The sequence below is a fragment of the Pyxicephalus adspersus genome, chromosome 9 (assembly GCF_032062135.1).
Source record: "Pyxicephalus adspersus chromosome 9, UCB_Pads_2.0, whole genome shotgun sequence".
NCBI lineage: Eukaryota > Metazoa > Chordata > Amphibia > Anura > Pyxicephalidae > Pyxicephalus > Pyxicephalus adspersus.
In genome coordinates this window covers 36,677,333-36,702,797 of record NC_092866.1, presented here as the reverse complement: position 1 = coordinate 36,702,797, position 25,465 = coordinate 36,677,333, and the positions used below count along the sequence as shown (strand labels likewise).

At 38.1% G+C, this 25,465-nt stretch overlaps 1 protein-coding gene and 1 long non-coding RNA gene across 4 annotated transcripts in view; one reads left to right on the top strand and one right to left on the bottom strand.

Annotated features, from left to right (window-relative positions):
* Nucleotides 1-616: 616 nt before the first annotated feature.
* The window catches only part of ZFTA (zinc finger translocation associated), a 61,368-nt gene continuing 36,519 nt past the window's right edge, over nucleotides 617-25,465 (bottom strand). The window contains exons 1-6 of one of the 3 annotated variants that reach the window (XM_072421439.1): nucleotides 21,175-21,519; nucleotides 7,965-8,414; nucleotides 6,112-7,416; nucleotides 5,475-6,017; nucleotides 3,797-4,222; nucleotides 617-2,665 (exon numbers count right to left, since the gene is read on the bottom strand). In XM_072421439.1, coding sequence (XP_072277540.1) covers nucleotides 2,229-2,665; nucleotides 3,797-4,222; nucleotides 5,475-6,017; nucleotides 6,112-7,416; nucleotides 7,965-8,414; nucleotides 21,175-21,331 — 3,318 coding nt within the window. In that variant the 5' untranslated portion in view covers nucleotides 21,332-21,519 and the 3' untranslated portion in view covers nucleotides 617-2,228. Of the gene's footprint in view, nucleotides 2,666-3,796; nucleotides 4,223-5,474; nucleotides 6,018-6,111; nucleotides 7,417-7,964; nucleotides 8,415-21,174; nucleotides 21,520-25,465 lie in introns of those variants that run through there. The other 2 variants (XM_072421441.1, XM_072421442.1) reach the window with 2 other exon arrangements.
* The window catches only part of LOC140337666 (uncharacterized), a 93,001-nt gene continuing 90,173 nt past the window's right edge, over nucleotides 22,638-25,465 (top strand). Inside the window, exon 1 of the long non-coding RNA XR_011922113.1 lies at nucleotides 22,638-22,718. This is a non-coding gene — a long non-coding RNA (uncharacterized lncRNA). The remainder of the gene's footprint in view (nucleotides 22,719-25,465) is intronic.

Genomic DNA, 25,465 nt, shown 5'->3' with positions numbered 1-25,465 from the left:
GCGTTTTCGAGTGATGGTGGAACATACATACACACATACATCTGATTTTAAATATATATATAGAGAAATATATATATATATTACTCATGCATTTATTTGAGTATCATAAGAAGCATATAGGTGAATCACTTCGGGGTAATGAGACGTTCGGTGCTCTCTCTCATGATGCTAAATCCATAAGGAACATATGTATAGTAATGTTTAGATTCCCAACTCTCTAAGGGGCAAGACCATCAATAACTACAGATCTATGTAAATTAGATAATTATGTTGTAATAATTAATATGTGGACATTTAACTTTCTCCACATACATAGACCAAATATAGAGTGATCATATGCCTCCTAAACGCCTCTTTTCAGGGGAGAATAAATTCTGTTCTGCTAAGTCTTTGTAGCCTTGTGTCTCTTTATCAGTTTAGTAACTTTCTGTGCATGATCTCGTTTAACATCCTTGTTGTGATCTGAAAAATACATTCCAGGTTTGGACACCAGTTGTGGCTAAAACATTTTCAAATGGATAGATTACGCAACAGAAAGAGTCAACAACCCTAAGAGATCAATGATGTTCATGTATATTTAACAGATAATGTGTGTGTGATGTATTACAAATAGCAGTTGTAGTATAATAATATATTATTTCTTTGATCATAAGTAATCCACTAGAATGCTCATTTTACAATGACAGTGAATTTTATTTGATGGTACAATTTTGTATTTGATACAGTACTCTAACACTGCACTGACCATTTATATTTTTAAATAATTAACCCAAAATAAAACTCACTTATAAAACTGTTACAATTAAAGATTAGATTTAATGTATGGAAAGTATGCAAAGATAAACTATTTTTGTTGTCCAAACCTAGACTAAAAGTTTTCAGTTGGATATTGACAAATTGGTATAGGAAACAAAAAAAAACTTTAGAATGTATTTTTGTAACTCCTGTTCTCCAACAAATTCACAAACACAGAAACATTTTTAACAAGTAAACTTTGAAGTTACCAAATTTCAGTTGCTGACTGTTTGGTACCACCTTTTGCAAATTACTACTAGTTAATGCGGTTTTGTTTCATAGTAGTGAGTCAAAAGTAAAGTGCTAGGGGGAAGGCAGTGCAGAGCCAGAGACGACAAAAGCTTGGTTGGTCCTTCTGTAATAAAGTAGTCCTGACTTTTCAGGTCTTCCTCTTATGTACTGCAAGACATCTAAACTGACTTGCAGTCACCTGACGGGGTCTTAAGCTCTCTGTAACTTTAAAACCTATTTTTATTTGCATGCTGCATTATAAAAAAAAAAAAATGACTCAAGGACCCATGGCAGTTTTGTCTTACTGCAAAAGGTAAGAAATGTTGTGGAGGAAATGTTAACAGAATTTTTGACAGAATACATTTTTTCTTTTTTTTAACTCTTTTTTAAACTCAGATTTCATGTCTCAGCCAAAAAAAAACCATCAGCAAAGTAAATTAAAGGTACCAAAGTATCTTACCAATATTTTTGGTATGAACTTCATATTGCTGGGGATAGCTTGATGAGACATTACACAAATGAGCAAAGAAACCACACTTACTACAAATCCCTTTCTAAACCATGTGAAATTAATGTACTGTAAACATTTTCCTCCTTATAAGGAATAGTTCAATTTAAGAACTAGGCATCAATGGTGATGCTAAAGTCTTGACATATCTTGATATATGACAGAAGAAAATATATGAAAACAATTAGGGAAAAGGTTATGCAAGTTTTCATGTAAGAAACATATAAGAAGATTTTTTTTTTCTGTTTAACAGAAATGTGGCTTTATCAAAGGGAAGGGTACACAAAAAGTAATATTTGTAATAACCAATTACAAGAAATTAGGGAAATTTTAACTTAAATTAAGGGTTATAAAATATTTTACCTGTTCCTTTGTTTTTCACAAAAGACAAAAAACACAAGTTTTAAAGTTAGGTTGGTAGATATAATAATGGAAGGTAACAAAGATGAAACAGAGGTGCATAGTTACAGCCAACCTGACAAAGGTTGCCAAGATAGTTGTAATTACCCAATGCATTTTTAATGAGAGTGTGAAAAAAAAGGAGGGAATTCAAACCTTTACCCAATTTTTACAAGGGAATGAATAGGATGAGCAGAAATGTTTTTAAACGTGCAAAGCACTACAGCTGTAGAAATACATAGGTTAGATCACAAAACAGAGTTTTCTTCAGTCCTAAGCATCATTTAAGGAGCTTTTATGCTTCCTCCATTGCAGCGGCTTTTCTTTTACGGACTCTCACTTCCTCCTGTGGTTGGGCTTTAAAACACTCCTCTGAATGGATGTAATGTGCTGCCATTTCACTGTAGGCCTCCAGAATCTTCTGACGATCTTCAGGGGCAAAGTTTACAGAGTAAGGATGAACCTGGACAATGTGGCGCTTAATGGTGCTAACTTTCAGGGTGGCCAGTGTACCTCCACACACCATGCAAATAAGGCCTTGTCGACGACAGTCATAGTCCATCATAAATTCGGTGCGCCAACGGACCTGGTAGCTGCGCTTGGCACTATTACATGGTGGAGGTAGAGCGGCAGCAGGCTTAGAAGCTTTGGGGATAGTCGGGAGAACTATTTTAGTACAAGGAGCGCTGGCCGTTTCACTTGACTTATTGTCTTCAGAAGCTGATGCATCTTCTGTGATAAAAAGAAACAGGAAGAACAGAATTAGAAAAAAAGGAATCAACCCTCACATATGGCTGAAAGCTTACATACCTTCACACTTAAAAGTCTTTAAAACGTTACAGTGAATAGTGTTCCTTCTGGATATACCACTACGGAGTAACACTAGTATATTTTAAAGAATTTATCTAGTCTACCAAAAATGTTTTTTAATTTGGAAGATATAGAGAGATCTGAAGCTACAAAACTACCTTAAAGAGTCTGCACTTTACCTCTCACAACTACTCAACTTCTGATACTTGTGATAAGCCCTACACATCCATGTCCAACAAGAACATTTTAGCAGGCAACAAGGGCACCATCAATGCAGAGTGGAATGATTTTTTGAGACCAACCAAGTCCCTAGGGACTGCACCCCTAATACACATAAGAAGGTTAGGTAATTCAAAAACAAATTTAAGCACTTGTGATAACTGCGCTTTAAGTAGGGTTTTTAGTTAAACAGTTCTGAAAAGACTGACATTTTTAATATGCTCTGAAATTAAATTCCACTCCAAAAGCTGCAATGGAAGCAAACATAAGGCTTAAAGCATACTAAAAGCTGCAAATAGCATACTAAAAACAAAACAAAGCTGAAAACTCTGAAATTGCAAAATGATACATGCATACCTACATACTAGCTGATCTGTTTTTTTGTCTATATGTAATTATACTTAAGTCTATTCATTTGATTCAAGGGAGGTGATCAGGGTGGTCCTACAACCTGAGGAGAGCAATATTCATTCAGGAATTGAAAACAAAAGTTCTCTGTAGGGATCACTTTCATTTTTTACTGAAATGTGGGCATGAATTTCTATCCCTTCAAAATCATCCCTGTCTTCTGCCCTATATAAGCCACTTATGAAAGGCAGAAAAAAAGCAGGCTACTCAAAATGAGAAATGACAGGGGATAGGGCTGTAAAGTGCCACATTGTTGTGTTCAGCAACAGCCTCTTCCCCTTGGTTTCATTTCAAATGCAGAAGTATTGGCTTTACAAATTCTGCATACCACTATCTTTGAAACTTCGTGGCACGGACACCTGTCAAACTATCAGAATACTTGATGTTAGCTGGAATTTCACATATTAAATGTTACCATCTCCTTACCTTTTATTTCTATGCAAATTTCATCACCTCCCGATTGATGACCTAATCCGATCTTGCCAGAAATCAGTCTTTGCTCCCATTCTTCAATTACTACCGCCTTCTCTTGATCACTCAAGTAAATAGTATCCGGATGTTTCTGCTGGATGTGCATCTTCACAGTGCTGATTTTTGGGTTTATTAGAGTCACCCCACATACCATACAGATCAAGCCATCCTTGGTTGGGGTGTAGTCCATTAGGAACTCCAGTTTCCAACGGTCATGCTGGTACTTGCGTGGGTCCTTTGGAGCGCTACCTTGCACTCTACCAAAAGCGAATTCCCAGGAAGCACCTTTTCCTTCTGACAATGCTCCAGCCCAGCTAGGTTCCTGCTCCTCTTCCTCCATAGCATCACCTTCAGATACTTTTTGAGATGACACAACTGGATCTACATTGAAGAGGGGTAAAAAAATGAATATGGTATTTAAGAAATAACGATGAGATGAGACAGGCATTATTAAAGATGTGAAGATGTTTATTCCCTTCCTAATAAAAAGAACTATAGAGATTTACTGTCACTTTCCATCTCTATGGGACAGGCATACTTAAATACCAGTCTATACAAAAACAATAAAGGTAGACTGGAGTTGGGTTTACAGGTATGCAGGTATGTAATCAAGCCCTACTAAAGAACAAATCTTAAGGAAGGAGTTGGGAAAAAAAAGAAAACATCTGTTCTCCTCTCACAAATACACTGCAAGTCAGAGATGTTTTGGTAAAAATGCAACAGGAAACAAAATGAGTCTTGACATATCTTAGTAAAAGCATAACAAGAAATTATTTTATGTTGTGGCTACCAATCTCTCCGTTCATTCAATAAAAACACCCCACTACTGATTTCAGGTAAGTGGTGAGACTTTTCTGAAAGCCATTATTTATGTCAGCTCTGGAGGCTACTCTGTCCTCCTCCTCACTAAACCAGTGAGCTATTGGGTACTGCACATGCAGGCTGTATCTCCCTAAGCCTAATTATAAAAGAAGAGTACTTGCAACATGAAAGGGAGAAGGCTTCTTACAGCCCATACAGAAAAAGAATGTTTCCAACTGAAGAAAATTTCCTCATACAACATATCAGAAAATGCAGTCTTCATAAATGTTATATTCTACTTTGAGCTTCTTGGCAGTGTAAGTTTGTAAGTGTCTTTGTACCAAAAGTACAATTTATACTGCAGGCTTCAGAATAAAAGGAGTGAGATATTTTAAACAATGTTTATAAAACTTGGACAGAGAATAAGAGCCATGACTCAAACACATAAATCCCTGGATTATAGTAATCTAGATAGATACTTTCCACAGAGAATAAACAAGGGAAGTAGAAATGGTACAACAGCGGGAATATTAGGTGAATTATATAAAAAGGTAATACAGGTGGGGATATGATGAAAGGAAGAAGGGGGATTTCTACATAGGAAGAGTACTGAAAGGGAAAACAGAGAAAATAAAGGAGAATGATAACAGGTATAACACATGTTGGGATACTAGAAGAGAACCTGCCAGTCATATTGGTTTTTACATTTTTAGAAGTATTATTCAGGAAAGAAGGTTTGGACAAATATCTTCTTACTAAAAATAATAATGTGTATTTTTACACATTTTGCTTATAATAATTTTATGCAAATAACCTATACCATTTCTCTTACCTCCAATAACAATTCCTTCCTTGTTTTGGTTTAATATAAGCTTCTTTACTTCAGCCAGCTTATTTTCCCAGTCAGAAATGACAGCTGCCCTTTGCTCCACAGAGAAGTTGGATGTATGTGGGTGTTTCTGTAGAATATGTCTTTTTATGCTACTGTCTTTCAGTACTGTTAGTGAGGAGCAGCAGTACATGCAGACCACACTTCCTCGCAGTCCATTGTAATCCATAAGGTAATCTGAACGCCAACGCATTTGATAGGCATTACACTGGAAGCGGTTAACCGAATTACCATTGCTATCTTGCCACAAACTAACCTCCCATATGGCAGGGTCAACTCCGGCAGGAGGAGACTCAATGTTACCAGAGAATAATGGCTTTTGTGTCTGGTGTTCCTCTTGAGCTGTAACAACCTTGGGAGCAATAACCCGGTAGTTTTTTGAGGCATCAGAAATGGAGGTAGAGGGTTTTGGTTTTGGAGGTGTAATCACTGAATGTTCTGGTAAAACAGAGACCCGTGTGATAATTATAGGCGTTGGAGTTTCCACTATAAAGGGGGGAAAAAAATCATATAAATAAAAAATGCAGCAAATACTAACACTAAATGAGACTGTTTGCACTTTACAAACAAGAACACTTACTTTTTAACAGAGGAACTCCAATTCCCAACATAGTTGGTGTTTGCTGTACTTGTGGTACTTGTTGCACTTGGATTATACGTTTCTCTGGAAATATTGACAGTTTCTTCCCTTCTTCAACAAACTGTGGATAATTCTGATCCTCCTGCTTTATAATCTTTACTGCAGTTCCTATAGCTGCAGTAAGAACCTGTTCTTTATGCACCATAGTAGGTTCCACAGTCTGTTGGCTCTCTATTTTTATCTTGGTTTCTGGAACACACTGCTGTTCTTTTGACAGTGTTTGAACTGCTTTCACTTTCACTTGTTCCACACAGTTAGACATCTTTCCTTTCTCTTCTTGCAGCTGTGTCACTGTAGTTTTACATTTTTCTTCCTGAGGTGTTTGTACTGATTTAGTTTTAAGTTCCTCATTCCTAAGCAAAGGTGCTTTATTGACCATATTCTTTTCAATCTTCAGTTGTGCCTCTCTATCTTTGTCTTTTTCTTCAGTCAGCTGTACCTCTTTTGTCTTCTTTTGCACTTCCTCCAGTTTTGTTTCTCTGGTTCCAGGTTTCTCTTTCCCTTGCAGCTGTGCCTCTTTATCCTTCCCTTCCTCATGTCTCAGCTTTTTTTTAGCATTTCTTTCTTCTTCCAAGTGTTTTTCTTCTCCAGGCTTTTCTTCCTCCGGTGACCTAACTTTTTTGGCCTCTAACTTACTTTTCTTTACCTGCTGAGCTTTGCTAGGTTTGTTACTATCTTTCACCAAATCTTCAACAATTTTTTGCTTTTCTTTTTCTTTAGTTTCTCCTTTAACATTTTCATTTCCTGCATTAGTTTGCAGATTTGAATCTGTAACTGTTTTGTCTATCTGATCATCCTCTTCACTCAAATCATTTTTTGTCAGGTCAACCTCTGCATCTTCTTCCTCATCTTCGTCCATTTCATCCTCAACATCCACTATCCCATCTGGAATCTCCTTACCATTTATCCATGACTCTATTATAATACCTTTTTGTGCAGGGTTGAAATAAATAGATGTGGGATGATTATCTAATATGTGATTTTTAATATTGTGAATACTGAGACTTGGTAAGGCTGTTGTACACATCATACAATACAGCTTGTCCTCTTCGCAATCATAATCCATCAAAAACTCCAATCGAAACCACTGTTTAAAAGACTCATTCATGTACTGTTCTATTTGGCTTCTGTCAGGTGGTGGAGGCAGAGGAATCTCAGATCCTAATACAGGACACCATGATCCTTTGGATACCACAGGAAGACGACGACGCTTCTTTTTTGGGCCAGGTTTGAATGCAATACCATCTGCAGAAAGAGACAGAGAGAAGTTAATGCAAAAAACTATAGAGGCTGTTTAAATATATTTATATGAAAATATATATGGAAACACAGTCTAACAAATGAACCAAATATAAGACTTTATGGCGAAAAGGAATTCTTTACAAGACGAAATACACAAATGCTTAAAATAGTGACAAGACAAAGAAGGCCTAGTAAACATAAGAGCTTTATGCTCTTTATATTTCGAACACCCATAAATCTCACTTCAATGCACGGACATGCTTCTATTGTTTCGCCGAATGTGTACATACAAAAGCTTACTGTAAAAATGAATTGACTGTTGCTTTGAACGCCTGTTAAACCTTGTAGTCGCTTCTAGTTGTGGCAGTAATGCAATAGTTAACACTTTTCTTGCCATCTGTGTGTATTTGGGCCACTGGCCCTTATACCACTTTATGAACACCCAGATTTGTGTACCCAGGTGTACTAGGCCTGTATTTGGGAATATTGCCAATGAAAAGCACCCTGGAATGGACCACTGCCAGACTTGATATTTGTAGACCAAGATTTACCTGCCCCCTGCTCTTCGCCTCCTGTAAGGGTCTGAGCATCAACACATAGATGGGCATCCCAGCCACCAATGATGACCTCCTTCTCACAGGGAGTCCAAGTGAGGGAATAGGGGTGTTTCTGTTGAATGTGTCGTTTGATGGTGCTGAGTTTCAAGGTGGCTAGAGAACTGCCACAAACCATACAGATCATGCTATGAGATTGTGCATTGAAGTCCATCAAATACTCAAGCCTCCAGTGACCGTGATAGTAACGCCGGTGGTCTTTTCCAGGAATGCGACTGTTCCCTGGCCGAGAAGCCCGCTCTTCGCAGTTCTCTTGCCCTCCTTCATGGTTTCTCCCCTCTCCACTACTATCTGGGGAACTCCAGTCAAAAGAGGTGGAACCTGGGAAAAGCCCACCGGTATATGAATCTGATGGATCTGGATACAAGACATCTATTGAGCTTGAATCTATAATAAAGTGAAAGAATATGGGGTTAAAATTGCAGGGCAAACAAAAGCTAAAGCTATGACTCAGATATGCTTGAAATAAATTTATTGTATTTGGTTAAAAAGGAATAACATCCCAAATACAAAATTTGAATTGAGTCTGTCAAGTTAAAATGTTTTTCCCACTAACACAATATAATGTAAAGTATAATTGGTGGTCATTGGAAAACAAATTCCAATATCTGCCAACCATTCCCCACAATTTAGACTGCCCCTGGCAAATTACTAGCTAGACTCTGATGGACAAATACACTGTAGTACTCATGTTCCTTTGCTCAAAGAGGGTATTAAAAGAAAATGAAATTGCCTATTAGTAGATGAAAAGTTCTTACTTTCTTTAGACAACTAAGAAAAGGAGTACTCATTGGTATTATTTTTTGTGAAAATTGGGGGAAGTATCTATACTTTGGCCTCTGTCTCAGATATCTACTTAGGTTGGATTGGCTTTGCAAGTTTTTTTTTAAATATTGCACTGCATTTTGATAAGCTTGTGTGTATATCGAGCGGATTGTAGATTATATTATGAATTTTGTAATCTTTCTTAAATATGGAAAAAGAATTGACTGGGGAAAGTTTTGAACATTTTGCCTTTTAAGAGAATTCGAGGCAGCATGCACCCCACAACCCTGGGTCCATTCTGTAATCTACTCTACTAAAAACAAATTTAAACAGGCTGTAAGTTGGGCGGAATCTGGCAAAATGAACATTAGGAATGCATTTCTGTTGAAAGCCTAGAGGACAAAACTTTATCCATTCAGACAAAGAGAAAGTACATGATCTAAATATTTACTTTTTTCAGTTTTCAGCATTCATGCAGATTCCAGTTATTCGCAGAAGGCGAGAAGATGAAATTGGAAAAGCAGATATGGAGCAGACAAAAAATAAAAATAGTTGCAACTTTATTAGCCTCGCCTACTAGCTTATGAAAACAAAGTTTAAGTAGCTCAGATCATTAAATCAATAAAAAAAGGCATGTCAGCAAGGTCAAGGCATTCAGTTGTGTTTAACCCAACATTAGAATGGGAAGGATTTGTGATATAGGGAAATTTGAGCTTGAAATGATGCTCTGGATAATATATAAGGTTAAAAAAAAAGAATCAGTGAGCAGCACTTATGCCAAAAAAAACATCTTGGAAATGAGTGAGAAATGAGTGAGGATAGAGGTGAATGCAGACTTGCAACAAGAATGAAATGGACTGAATCTGTTTCTATGCCAGTCAGGTAAGAACATGAAAATCAGAATATACTAGGGATAGGATTGCCAGAACTAGTCAACTGAAAACTTAAATACCAATGCCCGATCTAAAAAAATTCTTAACTGACAAAAAGATGGGTAAGAGGTGGGGTCAGAAACTTAATATCTGCATTGGCATACAAGACTAAATGTAAATGTATGTCCAACAAGTCCCCATAGTATCATGATGGTTTAGATTCAACATAGACCTCAATGGAAGGTTCCCAGTACAAAGCTGAATCTACAGCTTGAAATATTATGGTTGTTCTGGAACTGTAACAAAAAAAGGGCCAACTAAACGTATAAGATTTAGCTATTGCTAGAGCAGGGACACACTATCTTATCTCTCTACAGCTCTCTAAAATGTTTACATCAAAAGTTTTAGTGATTTTAAAGGAAAGGTCTTAGCTGTACCTTCTCTAAAATTAAGCCATAGTGCTCTGGGAAGATTGTCATGGGTGTGACTAATATTAAAAGTTTACATTACTGCTAAGAACATTTCCAGCAAGCATGGCGAATACAGGTTGACCTTGCCAGAAAAGCAGCATCTTTTTAACTTCCTGTGAGATGAACTTGAAACAAAAATGTATCTTCACATTCTTCTTGTGTAAAGTACAGAACACATCATATGCAATGAAGATAAGGCAGACATGACAAAAGTCCAGTCTAGGTGGAAACCATGGCTGCTTCTAAAGGTACGGGAAAGAACTGAGAAAAGAAAACCTAGGAACAGGAATTGTGTTATATCAGGATTACCAGGTGAAATAAAGAAACACTGGATATAAGCTTGACAAAAAAAAGGAAATTATTGCAGCCAACTCAACTAAGGACAAAATTTTCTCTGTCTTTAGTGATTCATGCAATGGTTTCCAGAATGTATAGAGCCCAAAGGGCCATGCACCTAGTATTTTAAGAAGAAAGGCAGCAAGAGTTGTGTATGCCCAATCCAAGATACATTGAGTAGCTTAAAAGAGTTTTCAATTACATTGTGAGCTAAGTGTCTGGTAGCTATCCAGGCACACACCAAAGTAATTTTACCTAAAGGCATTCTGTTACAAAGCACCAGAAGGCTACTACAGTGTGAAAAGCAAATTGATGAATCAGTTGTAAGTACACCCTTAGGATGAATACAAAATTCTGCCTTGAACGAAAACAATACAATCCTTGTTCTTGATAAAATGAACAATGAATAAAATTTAATCTACAAACAATGCCCCTGCTCTACACAAGTCATATACTACTACAAAATGCATTATGTTTTGTTTGGACATTGTTTAACCACCTAGCCGGTATGCCCGTACGAAGGTCGGGCAAAAAAAAATGGCTAGGATGGTTAACCCCGTAATTTTGTCGCATCCTTACCTCCATGGTCCCGCTATGCACATCCAGCGGGACCATGGAGGTAAGGATTCCAGCGTCGTTTTCCTATTCCAGCGTCGTCCTCCGTCCATCGTCGTCCGTCGATCTCCCTCTCCAGCGTCGGGTGCCAGCGGGACCAGCGGGATCTTGCGTTCCGCCGCCCGGCCGGCTGAACAAAAGATACCGGCCGGCATCTTACCTGGTCCCGCTGATCGTCCACGTCCGTCTTTGTCCAGCGCCGGATGATCTCTGCAGGGAGAAGCCGTCCGGCGGAGAAAAAAAAAACGGAAGGCTTCTCCCTGCGTGCGTGATGACGTCGGCGCGTGTGCGGGAAATTCAAATAGAAACTCATTCATTCATTTTGTATTGGATTCAATACAAACTCCTGTATTCAATCCAATACAAAATTATTCAAATAAATACAAAGTTTGTAATTGGTAAATTCAAACTGTCATTTTGTATTGGATTGAATACAAACTCCTGTATCCAATCCAATACAAAAAATAAAAAAAAATAAAATAAAAGTAAATAACTTGGAAATTCAAATTTATATTTTGTATTTGATTGGATACAAACTTGCGTATCCAGTCCAATACAAAATAATATAAAATTAATACAAAGTACATAACTGGTAAATTCAAACGCTCATTTTGTATTGGATTGAATACAAACTCCCGTATCCAATCCAATACAAAAAATAAAATAAAAGTAAATAACTTGGAAATTCAAATTTATATTTTGTATTTGATTGGATACAAACTTGCGTATCCAATCCAATACAAAAAAATAAAAAAAAATAAAAGTAAATACATTTTTTATATTCATATTATCTACTAGAACCCCTGTTCGGACATATTTCTGTAAGTTACAGGTCTACAATTAAAAAAAAAATTTCATGAAAAACAGTGGATCACTTTTGGTACAGAAATCTAGACCTCAGTGTAACGCTCAGGTGGTTAATATAATTTATAATTATTAACAAAAATCTGAAATAAATATTCAAGATAAGTTACACCCCTGCACCAAAAAACATGGGATGACAGGTGATGAGCAATACTAAACAGATGCTATTGAAAAGAATGTAAAATATTCCACTCATTTAAAGCAGGGAACATGCACAAGTAAATGGCCATGGTTATTGGGAAGGCTTAGGAAAGAGAGTATAACCCAGGGAAAGAGACTCTGCAGGTGTCAAGACAATCAATATCCGATTCCTGCAGTCAATTTGCTTCCTTTTTGCAGTCCTTGACAGTACATTACACTAAATGTATGATTATATGCATCCCTTGGGCGATCTCAGGAGCCACAACATTAGACACTCCCTAGAACTAGCATTGAAAAACAAGGCACATATGGCAACACTAGATACCTGTCCATTTCATACATTTATACAGTAAAATTAAACAAAACTGGACATATATCGCCCTTGTCACCATTACCTTACCACCAACCAGAACAAAAATCCTTTACAAACCTAAGGCATCCCTAACTGCATGACAACTTCTATTAATAGGCACTGTACAGGGGGTTAAATGTCCTTCCTACTATGCCAGCTGATCTATGGGATTTGGGAAAAATACAACCCTTCTTTTTTTTATGATCGTTATATTGATCATTTTATTTCCCGGGATAGCACCTTCTAATCTATCTCTTAAATTGATACATATTGTAAATCAAATCCCCTAGGGATAAATGTCACCTTTGTATCCAACTCTTATTTATTAGTGTCAAAGCCAACACCTCAATTGACTTATTACAAAAAGGCAAATTCTACAGGTCAACAAGGCTACACTTCCAATGACACTAAAGTGAGCATTTTGAACAAAGACGACAACTGGTCTGTGGGAGGCAAAAAAAAAAAAAAAATGTAAATGCTACACTGGTTGACACCATGTTAAAATAAAACTATTTTACCATCTCTATATTTGACAACAAATCAGCCCTTCTGCTATCTAAATCGAAGAAACAAATGGATGGTTCCACAACCTTCACTCGACCCATCCTGTTATTGAACAATAAATATTTGCCTTCCTGCATTCTATGGTAATAGTATTAAGGAATATTTGCTACTTGTTAATATAATGTCTGTTGTACTTTAATGGCATTTGTTAAAATAAGATGATTAAAACTTTGATTTGGAGAAGTTAAGACGTTTATTCAATATTACAAGTCCAGTTGAATGTGACCACTGAACGTGACTACTTCCAGCTATAGAAGTCCAGCAGCACTAAATAAAAAAAAGCAAACATTTCACTTTTACAACTAAATGTAAAAACCAATATCAATCAATTCAGAGAATTACATCAGGTTCCAGCCCCTAGACAAAAAAACAAGCTTGTGAATAATTCTGAGATCTGAATGAGACAGAATGCCCCGTGCACGCCTAACAAAATTCTTCTTGCACTGACTGATGAATTTGTGCATGTACTCTGTGTTTTTGAACAAAATACTACAAATTGCTTTGTTTGTGTCATCGATGCCTGTGTGGCTTATTAGGTGGGATCTAGCACCTGTACAGATGAGATTTGACAAATATTGGGACCCTGATTTAAAGTTGCTCAATATTAAGGCCATTGCAACCACCTTACCAGAACAAGAATGAATCCCTTTATTTTGTAAGAGGAACATACTAGATTTTTATTTTCATATTTTAACCTAAATATATTTGACAAATAAGCTTACTTACACTAAATAGGTATGCTGATTCTGAAAGTGCAGTCAGTTTTCTTCTATCACGTCAGGTTTCTTCTCTACCGCTTAAATTAATGCGAAAACTGTAGAGTGGATTTGTATGGGCTATTCATTTACACGCAAGACAGTGTGGTCAGAGGTTGTGCACTGCTCTATGTAGTGAATAAGCAAAAAAAATTTTTCTACTTACACACGTAATTCCTTTTTTTCAGATCATGTCTGGCTCTGCTTCTTCTCGTTGTGAGTGCCTAAACAATCCGATTAATTTTGTTATATCTGTGGCAGTTTAACCATTCCCAGTCAAAGGGCAAACATCAGCACGTTTGTAGAGCAAGCCTATTTGGCATATTTCAAAGGTAAACTTGGTGATCAAGATAAGTCTCATAAGGTGTGCACACAGTGTGTCGAGGGTTTACGGATGTGGACAAAGGGAACACATGATAAAACCCCATTTGGTATACCTATTGTTTGTTGAGAGCCAGGAGATCATTTCAGTGACTAATACTTTTGTATAGTGAAAACTTCAAGATATAACAAGAAAAATAAATATAACAGAGTATCCTAGTCTACCATCGGCTATGGCGCATTCAGATGAAATCCCAGTGCCGGTTTTCATACACTACCTTCTCCTAAAGAACATGATTATAGTGATGAACAAGGTGACAACAATGACGAAGAGTTTGAAATTGAAGAGGTCTCTGTTTGTAAGGAATTTGATCAGCATGAGTTGAGTGATTTGGGACTATCGAAAATGGCTTCAGAACTCCTGGCATCAAGACTGCATAAGAAAAACTTATTTGAAAAAGGAACAAAGGTATCGTACTTTCGAACCAGAAAAAATGCATTTCTGCAGTATGTTAGAACTGACAGTGGCTTTTTGTATTGCCATAACATACCTGGTTTAATGGAGGAATTGGGAATTCCAATCTATAACTCAACTGAATGGCGACTATTCATCGATAACTCAAAGTGGCGCCTAAAGTGTGTCATCCTTCACAATAAATTTGGGTCAGTCCCTATTGGCCATTCAGTTTCTCTTTGTAAAGAATATGCTGACATAACGAGAGTCATTGAGTTGTTGCAGTATCACCAACTCAATTGGGTCATCTGTGTTGACCCTAAAATGGTATGCTTCCTACTTGGTCAGCAACGTGAATACACCAAGTATCCCTGTTACATGTGCATGTGGGACAGCAGAGCTTGTGAGAGGCATTGGGTGGAAAGGAATTGGCCTCCAAGATCTTCCATAAAACCAGGTGATCCAAACATTCTACGAACCACTTGTTGATAGAAAGATTACCATATTTTTTTGCTCCATAATACGCATTTTTTCCCCAAAAAAGTAGGGAGAAAGTAACTCTGCGTCTTAGAAAGTGAATATTGCCGACCGGCTAAAGTACCATCAGCGTGACCCACGTTTTTATGAAGGTTTACACATTGGGGTAATGAGACCAGCATGGACAAACACGGATCTTATGCAGCTGCTATACAAAGAGTGGAAATATTTCACAGTGCAAGTGTAGGCATGTCCTACAAACCTCAGAGATCAGCTGTGCTGCTCCGTGCCCATCTTGCAGTATGAAATAATCTTACCCTTCGTATGCCAGCAGCAGCATGGAATCTGTGTCTGTGTTCCTATTGCTGTCCTTACCTCTATGTATAAACCTTCATATCTCCCACACTGATTGTTGTAGAAACTTCCAAGTTTTCAGGGTACAGAGAGCTAATAATAAACTTAATTTAAACTTATAACTTCAGGTTTATACATTGGGGATAATAACAGCAGCAGGAACACAGACACAGCTGGGGAACGGAATGTGCCAGTCCCACTACACCCCTGGTACTGGTTCAGAATATTTTTTTCTTGTTTTCCTCCTCTAAAACTAGCGTCCTATGGTCAGGTGTGTCTTATAGTGCAAGAAATACAGTATAGTCCCACCTCTGCACATGAAACTGGGTCTGATGAAGCAGTTCATTAAAGCTTTGCCAACTGAAGGAGACTGTTTTAAGTTCCTAATTTTGGCATTTCCTAGCATGTCAAAAAAAAAAAGGCCGGCGTGTTTGATGGTCCACAGATTCGGCAGCTCATCAAAGATGAACATTTCATCAGGACAATGCCAGAAGTCGAAAAGAATGCTTGGTTATCATTTAAAGCCATTGTCAAGGACTTTCTTCGAAACACACAAGCAAATAATAATTATATAATAATTACAGCAAATAAATATAGAAATTGTCCAGAAACTCTTGGAGAGCAACAAAATGCTTGGTTGCAATATGAGCATCAAGATGCATTTTCTGCATAGCCATCTTTCTAACTTCCCGGAAAACCTTGGTGCCGTGATGAGCAAGGTGAATGATTCCACCAAGATTTGAAGGGCATCATGGAAGGACGATATCAGGGTAGATGGGATGTACATATGATGGCTGACTATTGTTGGGAGCATCCAGCAGGACTGTCCTAACACTGAAAGCGTACCTATACTCAGAATTTTCACTTCGCATAAAAAAAGTAGAGAACCCCTTTATGTAGAGTAAAAATTATTTTTTTTTTATAGGCGTAACACTTTTTAAAGGAAAAAAAAAAAAAGTGTGCAGCACAGCCCCCTAATTCTGGGCGGTCGAAAGTGAATGGGAGCAAAGCTTCCAAGGATAGAGCCTTTTTGCTGATAGAGAAAAATTTGCCGATCTCACGTAAGCGCAGATTGTGAGATCGGCAATTTTCTTTTCATCCTACTTTACCCGATGTCGTGCCTGGGTCGGGTGATGTAGGATGAAGAACCTGGAAGACAGGACAGATGTCAGAATGATGCGGGACCAGGTGCCAGACACCCCCGGAGTGATCGGACTGCCCTGCGGGATTGAAGGTAAGTGTGTTTTTGTTTTTTCGTTTTTGAGTTCCTCGTTAACACTCCAGGAAAAGCTATAGGCGTAAATTTGTACCTTAACCGCTTAATTTTCAAATGTTTTACTGTAAAAAAAATGTCATAAGGTAAAAATAAATTCTTTGTATGAACAAAAGAAATGTAAATGTTTTGTATTTTTTTTTTGGCAAAAATGGAGGGTACCCTGTATCGTAAAAACTGGATGTGATAGCAAAAAACAGGTAATTTCTGGAGTCACCACCCAAAAATTAGTAAAAAACAAGTGTAATATCTAACTCAACAAAAAATGCGTTTCCCTATGCTATTATTTAGAATTGTGGACCATTTACTTCTTATATATCTTCCGTTGAATTCCTAAGAAATTCAAAAAGCAGTTGCAGACTTCGGTGGCTTTCCTAAATCATACACCATGCAGATGTTAAAAGGAGAAGATTTGTTCTAGCAGTCGCAAACCTGCAAATATTTGAAGGACATAAAAAATAGGATACAAACCTAGTATCTTTTCAGGAATTTGTTTTCAGTTTGGCATTTCCTTGCCAGATACTGGATACTTTATTTTCTGATCACACCTAAAACCTGAAAACGCTAGGTGTTTCCTCACAAAACAGTGCACACTCCAGGGGCACTAATCACTGGCCTCCTACAGTCACTTGTGTCAAGAGTTGATGGTTTGAAAGAGCAACACAATGTTTTCTGAAATACCTTTTAAAAAATGACGCACACCACCTGCAAATTGCTCCAGGGTGCTTGGCAAAATTAGGTCTTCCTGATAGAGCATTGTAGTAATGGATTAATGTTTGCTTATTGAGAGCCCCTCTAGAATTCAACCTGAGCTAGACTACACAAAGCAGTCAGATGATCTATCACAGGGTTCTCCCCAAGCCCTTTTAGCTGGGCGCACCACCCAGCACCTTTTAGAACCCACCCGGCTGTTTTTGGGTGGTTACTGAAGTGTTTGGTCACAATACAGGTGCTGCCACCCGCCTACAATTTCTTCCCACCCGGCTTAAAAAAATTTCTGGGTTAAGCACTGTATCAGCCCCTAAAGGGTCTCTGTTTAGCAGTCAAATGACATAATTCCACCTAAATCAACAGTCCAAAAATAGTTCCTAATGCACACAATCCAAAAGGGATTAAACATTTCTGGTGTCCTGGCACATCTGCCAAGTAGACCGTCTTATCCGGCCGCACCATTTACGTTTCACTGGCTCTTTTGGAGTCCAATCCTTCCCATACATAATGATCTGCACAAATTTCAAACATCTGCAAAAATGTACCAGTTTTAAAATGCTTTTCTGACTAGAATACACATTTCCTTGTTTTTGTAAAGCATTTTTTTCTTAAGTATAAGATTCACTAGGATAATCTACTTACTGCAGTGATCTCCTCACAGGCACACTCTGGTCTAAACTTATGGTTGCTTTTTCTTCTTTCAAACTCTAAAAATACATTCACGTCATGCTGAAAGACATTTTTTGCATATCCAGTTATGTTCTGATTTCCGGATTTATTCCTATTGAGGTATCCAAAATCTTTAAAATGAGTGGCTATAAATATTCCCACATCATTTTGCTCTTTGACAGCTTTTGCACCTGAACATCCAGTACCATGATAAAGCACACCCTCACAAACCAGCAGTTAGTACAGGTTGACAATTGTAAATCCGGATGCTTCAGTTTCTCGGCATGAATCGCATGTTAAATACAGGGACTGCAGCACACTGTTTGGCCACTAATGTTTTGCTGGCGCTGTTCTGCAGAAACAGCTGTTAAGGTCTTACTTGCTACACTAAATACATGTTGAGACGTCTTGCTTGCTACACTAAATACAGGTTCAGACGTCCCTGCTGCCTGCTCCCAGGAACTGTGCCAGATGTCGGCAGGTGCTGCAAGAGGAAGGCTGGCCTGTGTAAGTAGGTGAGTATAACTTTTAAAAATCTGGAATTTTCAAGAAACCGGCGCACCTCCAGAGGTTGCCGGATTTTTGAATGTAAACCTGTACATACAGATTGTGTACTAACCTGACCAAAGGCTTTTTCTGCCATCTTGACTCCAAAAACATCCAGGACTGACTGCAACCTGTTTTAGGAAATCAGCCTTTTCTATATCACTTAAGTACATGTCAGTGTTAGCCACATGTATGATGGCAGTCCTCACTGAAAACTCCTGTAACTGTAACCCAATAGAAGACCACCTACTCTTTAGAGAAAAGTCTGTGACAATATTTTCTGTATTGTCTCCTCTCAAACCTCTATTTAAGTAATCCACAAGTATGTTTCGGTTTTATTGTCTTGCAGTACTTAAGTGAGATTGTGTTCAAGGAAAACAAAGAGAAAGAGCAAAATAGACACGAATTATAGCAAATATTAGACTTACAACATAAATACGCCAGTAAAATCAACATTTCTAGTTAAATTGGACATGCAACATTGTTAACACAACCTCATTCGCGTATAAGGTGGCCAAACACAGATAAAGCATTAAATCCAATACAGTTAAAGTGGGCCTATACTAAAATTATAACAATGGAAAAATGAAGGAATAAACATCTGTGTAATATATCCAATACAATTAAATTAGTAAAATGATAACAAATAAAAGAAGGCTTTGCTGCAAAAATGCAGATTGTAACATGGAAAATGGAAGTATAAAATTAGAAAAAGTGTTCCAGATTAGATAAAATTCATATAGACCTCACTTATTTACATCTTAATCATGAAAATATTTTAAAGATACTGCCAAAATATTTTCACTGGAAAATAATTTACAAAAGAGCTAGATAGACTAATAATTCATCTGTGACTGGCTGGCCCATTTGCTCCTAAAATAAGTTTTCAAAAACCTGAAAAAAATTCCAATTTTTCAGGATTCTCAGGTAACACTTGCAACATTTGGAGTACACATGCATGAACCAATCTATATTGCATAGGAAGTGTGTCTGGAAAAGTCTAATATGAAGATTAAAGCAAAACTCCAGTTTTCCATTCCTAACACAGGCAAAAAATGGTTTTCTGGAACATTATGTAATTGACTTGTAGCATGACTAAGAATATTTGGCTATAGCCACAGTAGACGTGTTTAGTTCAAAAATTGACAATAAACTATACATATACTATACATATAGATGGAAATAAAAAATCTTGGAAGATGACAGTAAAAAAAAGTCAGAAAATCATTGGGATTTTGTTTAAAACACTTGTTCGTTGAAAAATTCAAAAATATTTATGGGGTGTATGTACTTTTTTTTCAGTTGTCATAACTCCCCATCAACAGCTACATAAAGCGTTTCATATCTGGTTTCTTTTGGAGAGGGTCAAACAACACCTGTCTGTAGGTGGACATGGCAGTAATCAGTAAAAGTCCCTAAACTCTGATGAACTTTTTCTGTGCTCCCAGCAATTGAATGGAGCCAGTAGGTATGAGAATGTGCTACTGGAGGGGCACTAAATAAATTAAACCACCTGTTCTGCCGTTTATGAAAAGGTTTACCCTAAGATGTACATAGTTAGGACATTTTTAATATTAACCTAAAAAAAGGTTAACAACCACTATCATGTTACCCCCTTCACCTGTTTGCTGACAACAGTCACCGGGGCAAAAAGAATAGTAAATCATACCAGCTGGGACACAGAGTAATAAAAACTGGGTTCTACAATTCCCTTCTCTATGCAAAACTTAGAAAAAAAAAGTTTTGCCTTTATAAGTACCAAAGGCAGCATGGGTCACTCCAAAGGACTGTCCTGGATAAAAAACAGAGGTCTCTTGGTCACATGACTAAAGTGCTTACAGCTTCATTTGGATGGGCAGTAGGAACGGACAATCCAGAGTGGCCCTTGACAAATAGCACCATGCCAATCACTCATCAGCCCCATCTACTGGGCTGGTTCTTAACAAACCAATTTTTGCTTTAACATTTGTGAGGGGTCAGTAATGAACCACTATACATTAAGGGAGACTGGAGCAGCATTTTATCTAACATTTTGTTTATCTAAAACCTAAAATGATATATCCATGAAAAAAAAAAATTTTCACAACTCCCACAGCTGAGTTTTATCTGAGAACTTTACATAAAACAATTGAAGCCTGCTACACTGAGCGAGGTATATGAATGGGCTATGTCAAACTTTACAGGTCACATTTCCGAGAGCTACACCCCCCACAGTATGTTATTGGGGTGTACAGCACAATGCATGGAACATGTACCTGAATACGATGCACTATGCATCGCAGAAATACCACATAAATCATCCATAACACAAGGTATGGAAGTGACATGAACGGAAGCGAAGCGCAGCTTTGGTTCCGCTGAGGAAACTCAAGTCACAGATTCCCGGGCTCCCTGTCACAACATGACTTGTGAGTCGCACCACGGTACAGCGCCCCATGTGGTGAGACGATGCAATGACTGAAGCGGAGGACTTCCGCAGATGTATCCCGGGTGCCGTTCTACAACTCGCCTGCAGCCTGCAACAACGAACACAGCTAGAACCTGTGCCTTGTAATGACGTCTTTCCACCGCCACGAGGCACCCTTTCCTAACAAGCTCCGCCACTCACCCCCTGCGGCCTCCTCCTTGCCTATCATCATCGGGCTATCATGGTCTACGCTCCTCGATGGGGACTCTGTCTCCGAAGTGCTGGGTTCCGCTTCTTCCTCGCTCAACACAGCACACTCCATGTTTGCTGACTTGCGCTCTTCCTTCGCTCTCTTCATCCTCGTCTCTCCGCGCTCTTCCTGCCTTGGCGTGTTCAATTTAGATGCAGCGGGACCGTACTTCACGCAGTCCAGCACCGCACAGGAGTGCGTGCCCTTCGCCTGACGCCGAGGAAAGGACGGTGTAACCTACCGCCAAGCGCTGCACAGGACTGCGGGGCTACGACGTTCTGGGGGCGGAGTTATATTTCTGCCAAAGGGCTAAAAATAGAATGAAGGTAGCCACAAGGGTCCCCTTCCTAGTCTAACAATTTCAGGTCCCTGCAACCCACTGCACCACTGGGGTCCAATTACTCAAATTTCCCTACTAGATTTGGGGCCCCACAGACTGAAACCCATGAGCCTCAGCTAGATGCTTTTATCAAGGTGACAATGATATACATGGCAAATTTTGAGCAGGTAGGTCCCTGAGATAGCATTCCCTTAATTCGGAAAAAAAAATATTTTTTTGCATACCCCATATTCCGGGACCCTGTAGGGCTGGGGAAATAAATTTGCAGTGCAAGTAGGGTTTTTTTGTGTATTTAATTAAATGCCAAGCTTCTACTACCTACATTTTAGGATATATTTTTAGGAAGTGACATTTCACAGGCTACATCACTGCACATGCTCAGCTAGAGGCAGCATTAATACATAGATATTTTTGACATGCCTACAGATTCTGTCTACAAGAACCAAGCAGCAAAACAAGAATTCCTCTACTGGGCTATGGGACATTGGATTTATGTTGTAAACCTATGATCATCCCAAATTTGACTTCAAATAAAATAAAAAAAATTTGGAAGTCCATGCACAGTTTTAAATAAGACAGTGAAGGAGCAACCTCCTGCCTTTTTCCTTGCACCCCACTGGGGAGATATACCAAAATTTCCTGTGCAACAGGAATAAACAATTCTCTCAAGTTTTCCTTTACATACACATTGAATCACCTAAAATCTGTCATGACTTTTCCATGCTTGTTTCTGGATCTCCACATATGTAGCAGCCATTTTGAGAGAATCCCACCCTCTGTTTATTTAATTTTTATACATGGGTAGCTGATGCAAGCCACACTAAAGAAGGATACAAGATATAGAAGATGCAAGAAACTTACTAAGTTAATGAGACTGAATCTGTAATTAAATATTATAATTTTGGTCATACTGGTCTTTTTAAACATTATACATTTTGCAGCATGTATGCATCAAACCACTAAATCACACTTATAACACACACATTGATCTGTGGATTATTGTAGATATGCAAGTGACGCACGCACTGCTTTTCAGACAGCCTTCTCCAACCACGTGCAAGCTAATTGGCTGATCAGTTAGCCGCCCCGCGCTTCACTTCTCTATGATCCCAGAGCGGATAAGAAGGACGCTCTATCTAGCAACCCTACTTTGTGGTAGCCGTGTTTTTTAGTTTAACTGACGTCGCTTAAGTTTGTTGTTAGAGGACGATCTGTTCCAAAGGTTTCTCGTCTCTATCATGGAGATGTACAGTCCTCCAAGTTGTGGCGTTTGTGGCTAGTAACACATTTGCAGCAGAACCTGGAGTAGTGATGGGAGGCTCTGTGACATGGGATGGCTCTGTCAGGCCATGTATCTTTATTTATCAGAGCCGACTCTGCCTTTATCATACACCTTGTGCAAAGAGAAGTCATGACATGTCTGGCTGGAAAGCAGCCTGTGTGTGTTATCGAGAACGGCTGGAGTTGTGTCATGTTAATAAATGTACAGTGCAATGTTTTACGTGTTTTATAATTACAAACGTAATTCAACTGTTTTGGATTTCAAGGTATACAAAGATCTAAGGCACACAATATTGTAAATGCGGCATTTAAAGATTAAACAACTAAATCACACTTTTACTAAACACATTACTTTCTGGATTATAGATTTGCAGGTGTCCCCGCACTGCTTCTTTGACAGCCTTCTCCAACCACTTGCAATCTCATTGGCTGATCAATTCAAATTTAAAAAAATTACACACCTTCAATCCCACAGGGCAGTCGATCGGTCCAGAGGTTTCTTCTATTGGGTCCCGCGTCATCCCAGCATCCGTCTTCGGCCGACGCACTAGTCGCCGCCATCTTCTCTCTGTTCTCCCGGGTTCTTCTTCCTACATCACCTGACGCAGTTGCGAGATCAGGTGATGTAGATGGGAAAAAAAACTTTCCAATCTCACTGCGTATGCGTGAGATCAGCAAATTCTTTCCCTTTTGGCGAACAGGCTCCTTCTGGGCAAGCCTGAAATGCTCGGGTATGCGCAGAAGGAGCAGCCAAGAGCCTCCTGGGATGTGTGATTGAGCTATATATATATATATATATATATATTTATTACAGGTTTCAGTATTTTGATTTATTTATGCAGCCTTGTTTTAACAGATTTTCATGTTTTTTTATTTAAAGTTTAATAATACATTTATTAAATATTGGACATATTTTAGTGAGTTATGCCTAAGATGTACAGGCCTACAATGTAAAATAATTTTTCATGAAAAACAATGTACGGCTTCACTGATAGAAGTGTATCCTCTCCAGCCTTGGAGAGCTTTAATAAATCAGCCCCAATGAATGGGGTGAAGCTTTTTTTTTCAATCATCCAATCATGTGCATGCAAAAATCATATTCTTTCTATTCTCTGTTCAAATGATTAGTTATTCAAAGTAAACTTCAGCTTTACCATGCAAAATAATCATAATCATTTCTGTGTGATGGAATCCTGTGCTACCCTTTAAATGTGTTTATTTATTTTCCAGTGGCTATTTGCATTAAAATTAGACCTCTCTGTATCAGTTAAATACCCAGTTTGTTGCATGTTTTTATTAAAGGTTTAAAGAGGTCTCCATGCAACCAACATACTGTTAAGGTCTTAGCTTACATTTCTCTGTGCCAGTTTTTTGGTTTCCCCTTACCCATAAAATGTCTACTCTTGTTCACATCATTACATGTTTATGCCACTAGATGTCCTCAGTTTGATGTCTAGTATCATATGTAACCCTTATTCTCTGATTCCCTGGTTGTTCTGATCTGGAGCCTGTGACCAGGTGGTCGATTAAACGAAGAATCACAGTGATGAGCAAAACTCTCTCTTTTCTTATTAGCATGCTGCTTATCAGCACATAAACTGTTTTACTTACACTTACTGCATTTAAAATACATGTAATAATATAGTAATGGATATATATACAATAATTTGAGTATTTGAGTATTTTATATCTGCCTGAGGTTTAGATGTAATGCCTAACTACAGACTTTAGATTTAGATTTTATTTGCCATGCAGATCAGCTGGACAAAAAGGCACAACAAGCAATAAAAATGTCAGAACTCTCTGCACTCCCCTAAAAAAGTGGTTTTATCTGTGTTTCTTGTTATACGGGTTGATATAGAGGTTTTTGCTTGTACTGCATTTTCCTCTCTTCCATTATAATATGAATATGGTACAGAACAACAACTAAAAGACACTGTCAAAGAAGAGAAAGCCAACTTTAATACAGAAAGCAAAATACCAACATTGGCACAAAAGTACAAAAATAGTTATAAAAGAGGTAAAACATCACAATTAGGTATTAAAGCTGAGGAACAGATGGTCACTATCACTATCAAACAGAAAGAATAAGAGATTTTTAAATAAAGTAAAACAGTAGGCACCAGTTACAGTGTGGAATCCACAGCTTCTCCTTGTACAATCTCCAAGCACCACTAACTATAGCGTACAATGAATTTGCCTGACTTGGAAATTAATGTAATACAATTTATGCAAACCTTGTATAACAAGGGAAATTCTAGACAGAAACAGATAGAAAAGGTGTGTGTAGGCTTGCAGGCTTTATCTAGCTCTAAGCAAGATGTGATTTGTGCCCCATTGTTGTGTTTCGATAAATGTGTGCTTGTGCTCATTTATTTTACTCTAATGCCAGTTTTACAAAGCTCAAGCTTCTCTGTTCTGTAGTTTCGCAAAAGGTGGTCAGAAAGCTGCTATTGGTCAGTTAAGTTTGGTTTAGTTAGTATAGAAGGCACTACTGCAGTAGATCATAGTGATATGGTAAGTGATCTATATGGGGCATTTAGTTTCAGTCACTGGCATGGTAATTGGTAATCATTATCAGTCTGAGCAAAACTAAAAGATGGAATTATAGCTGCTACCTT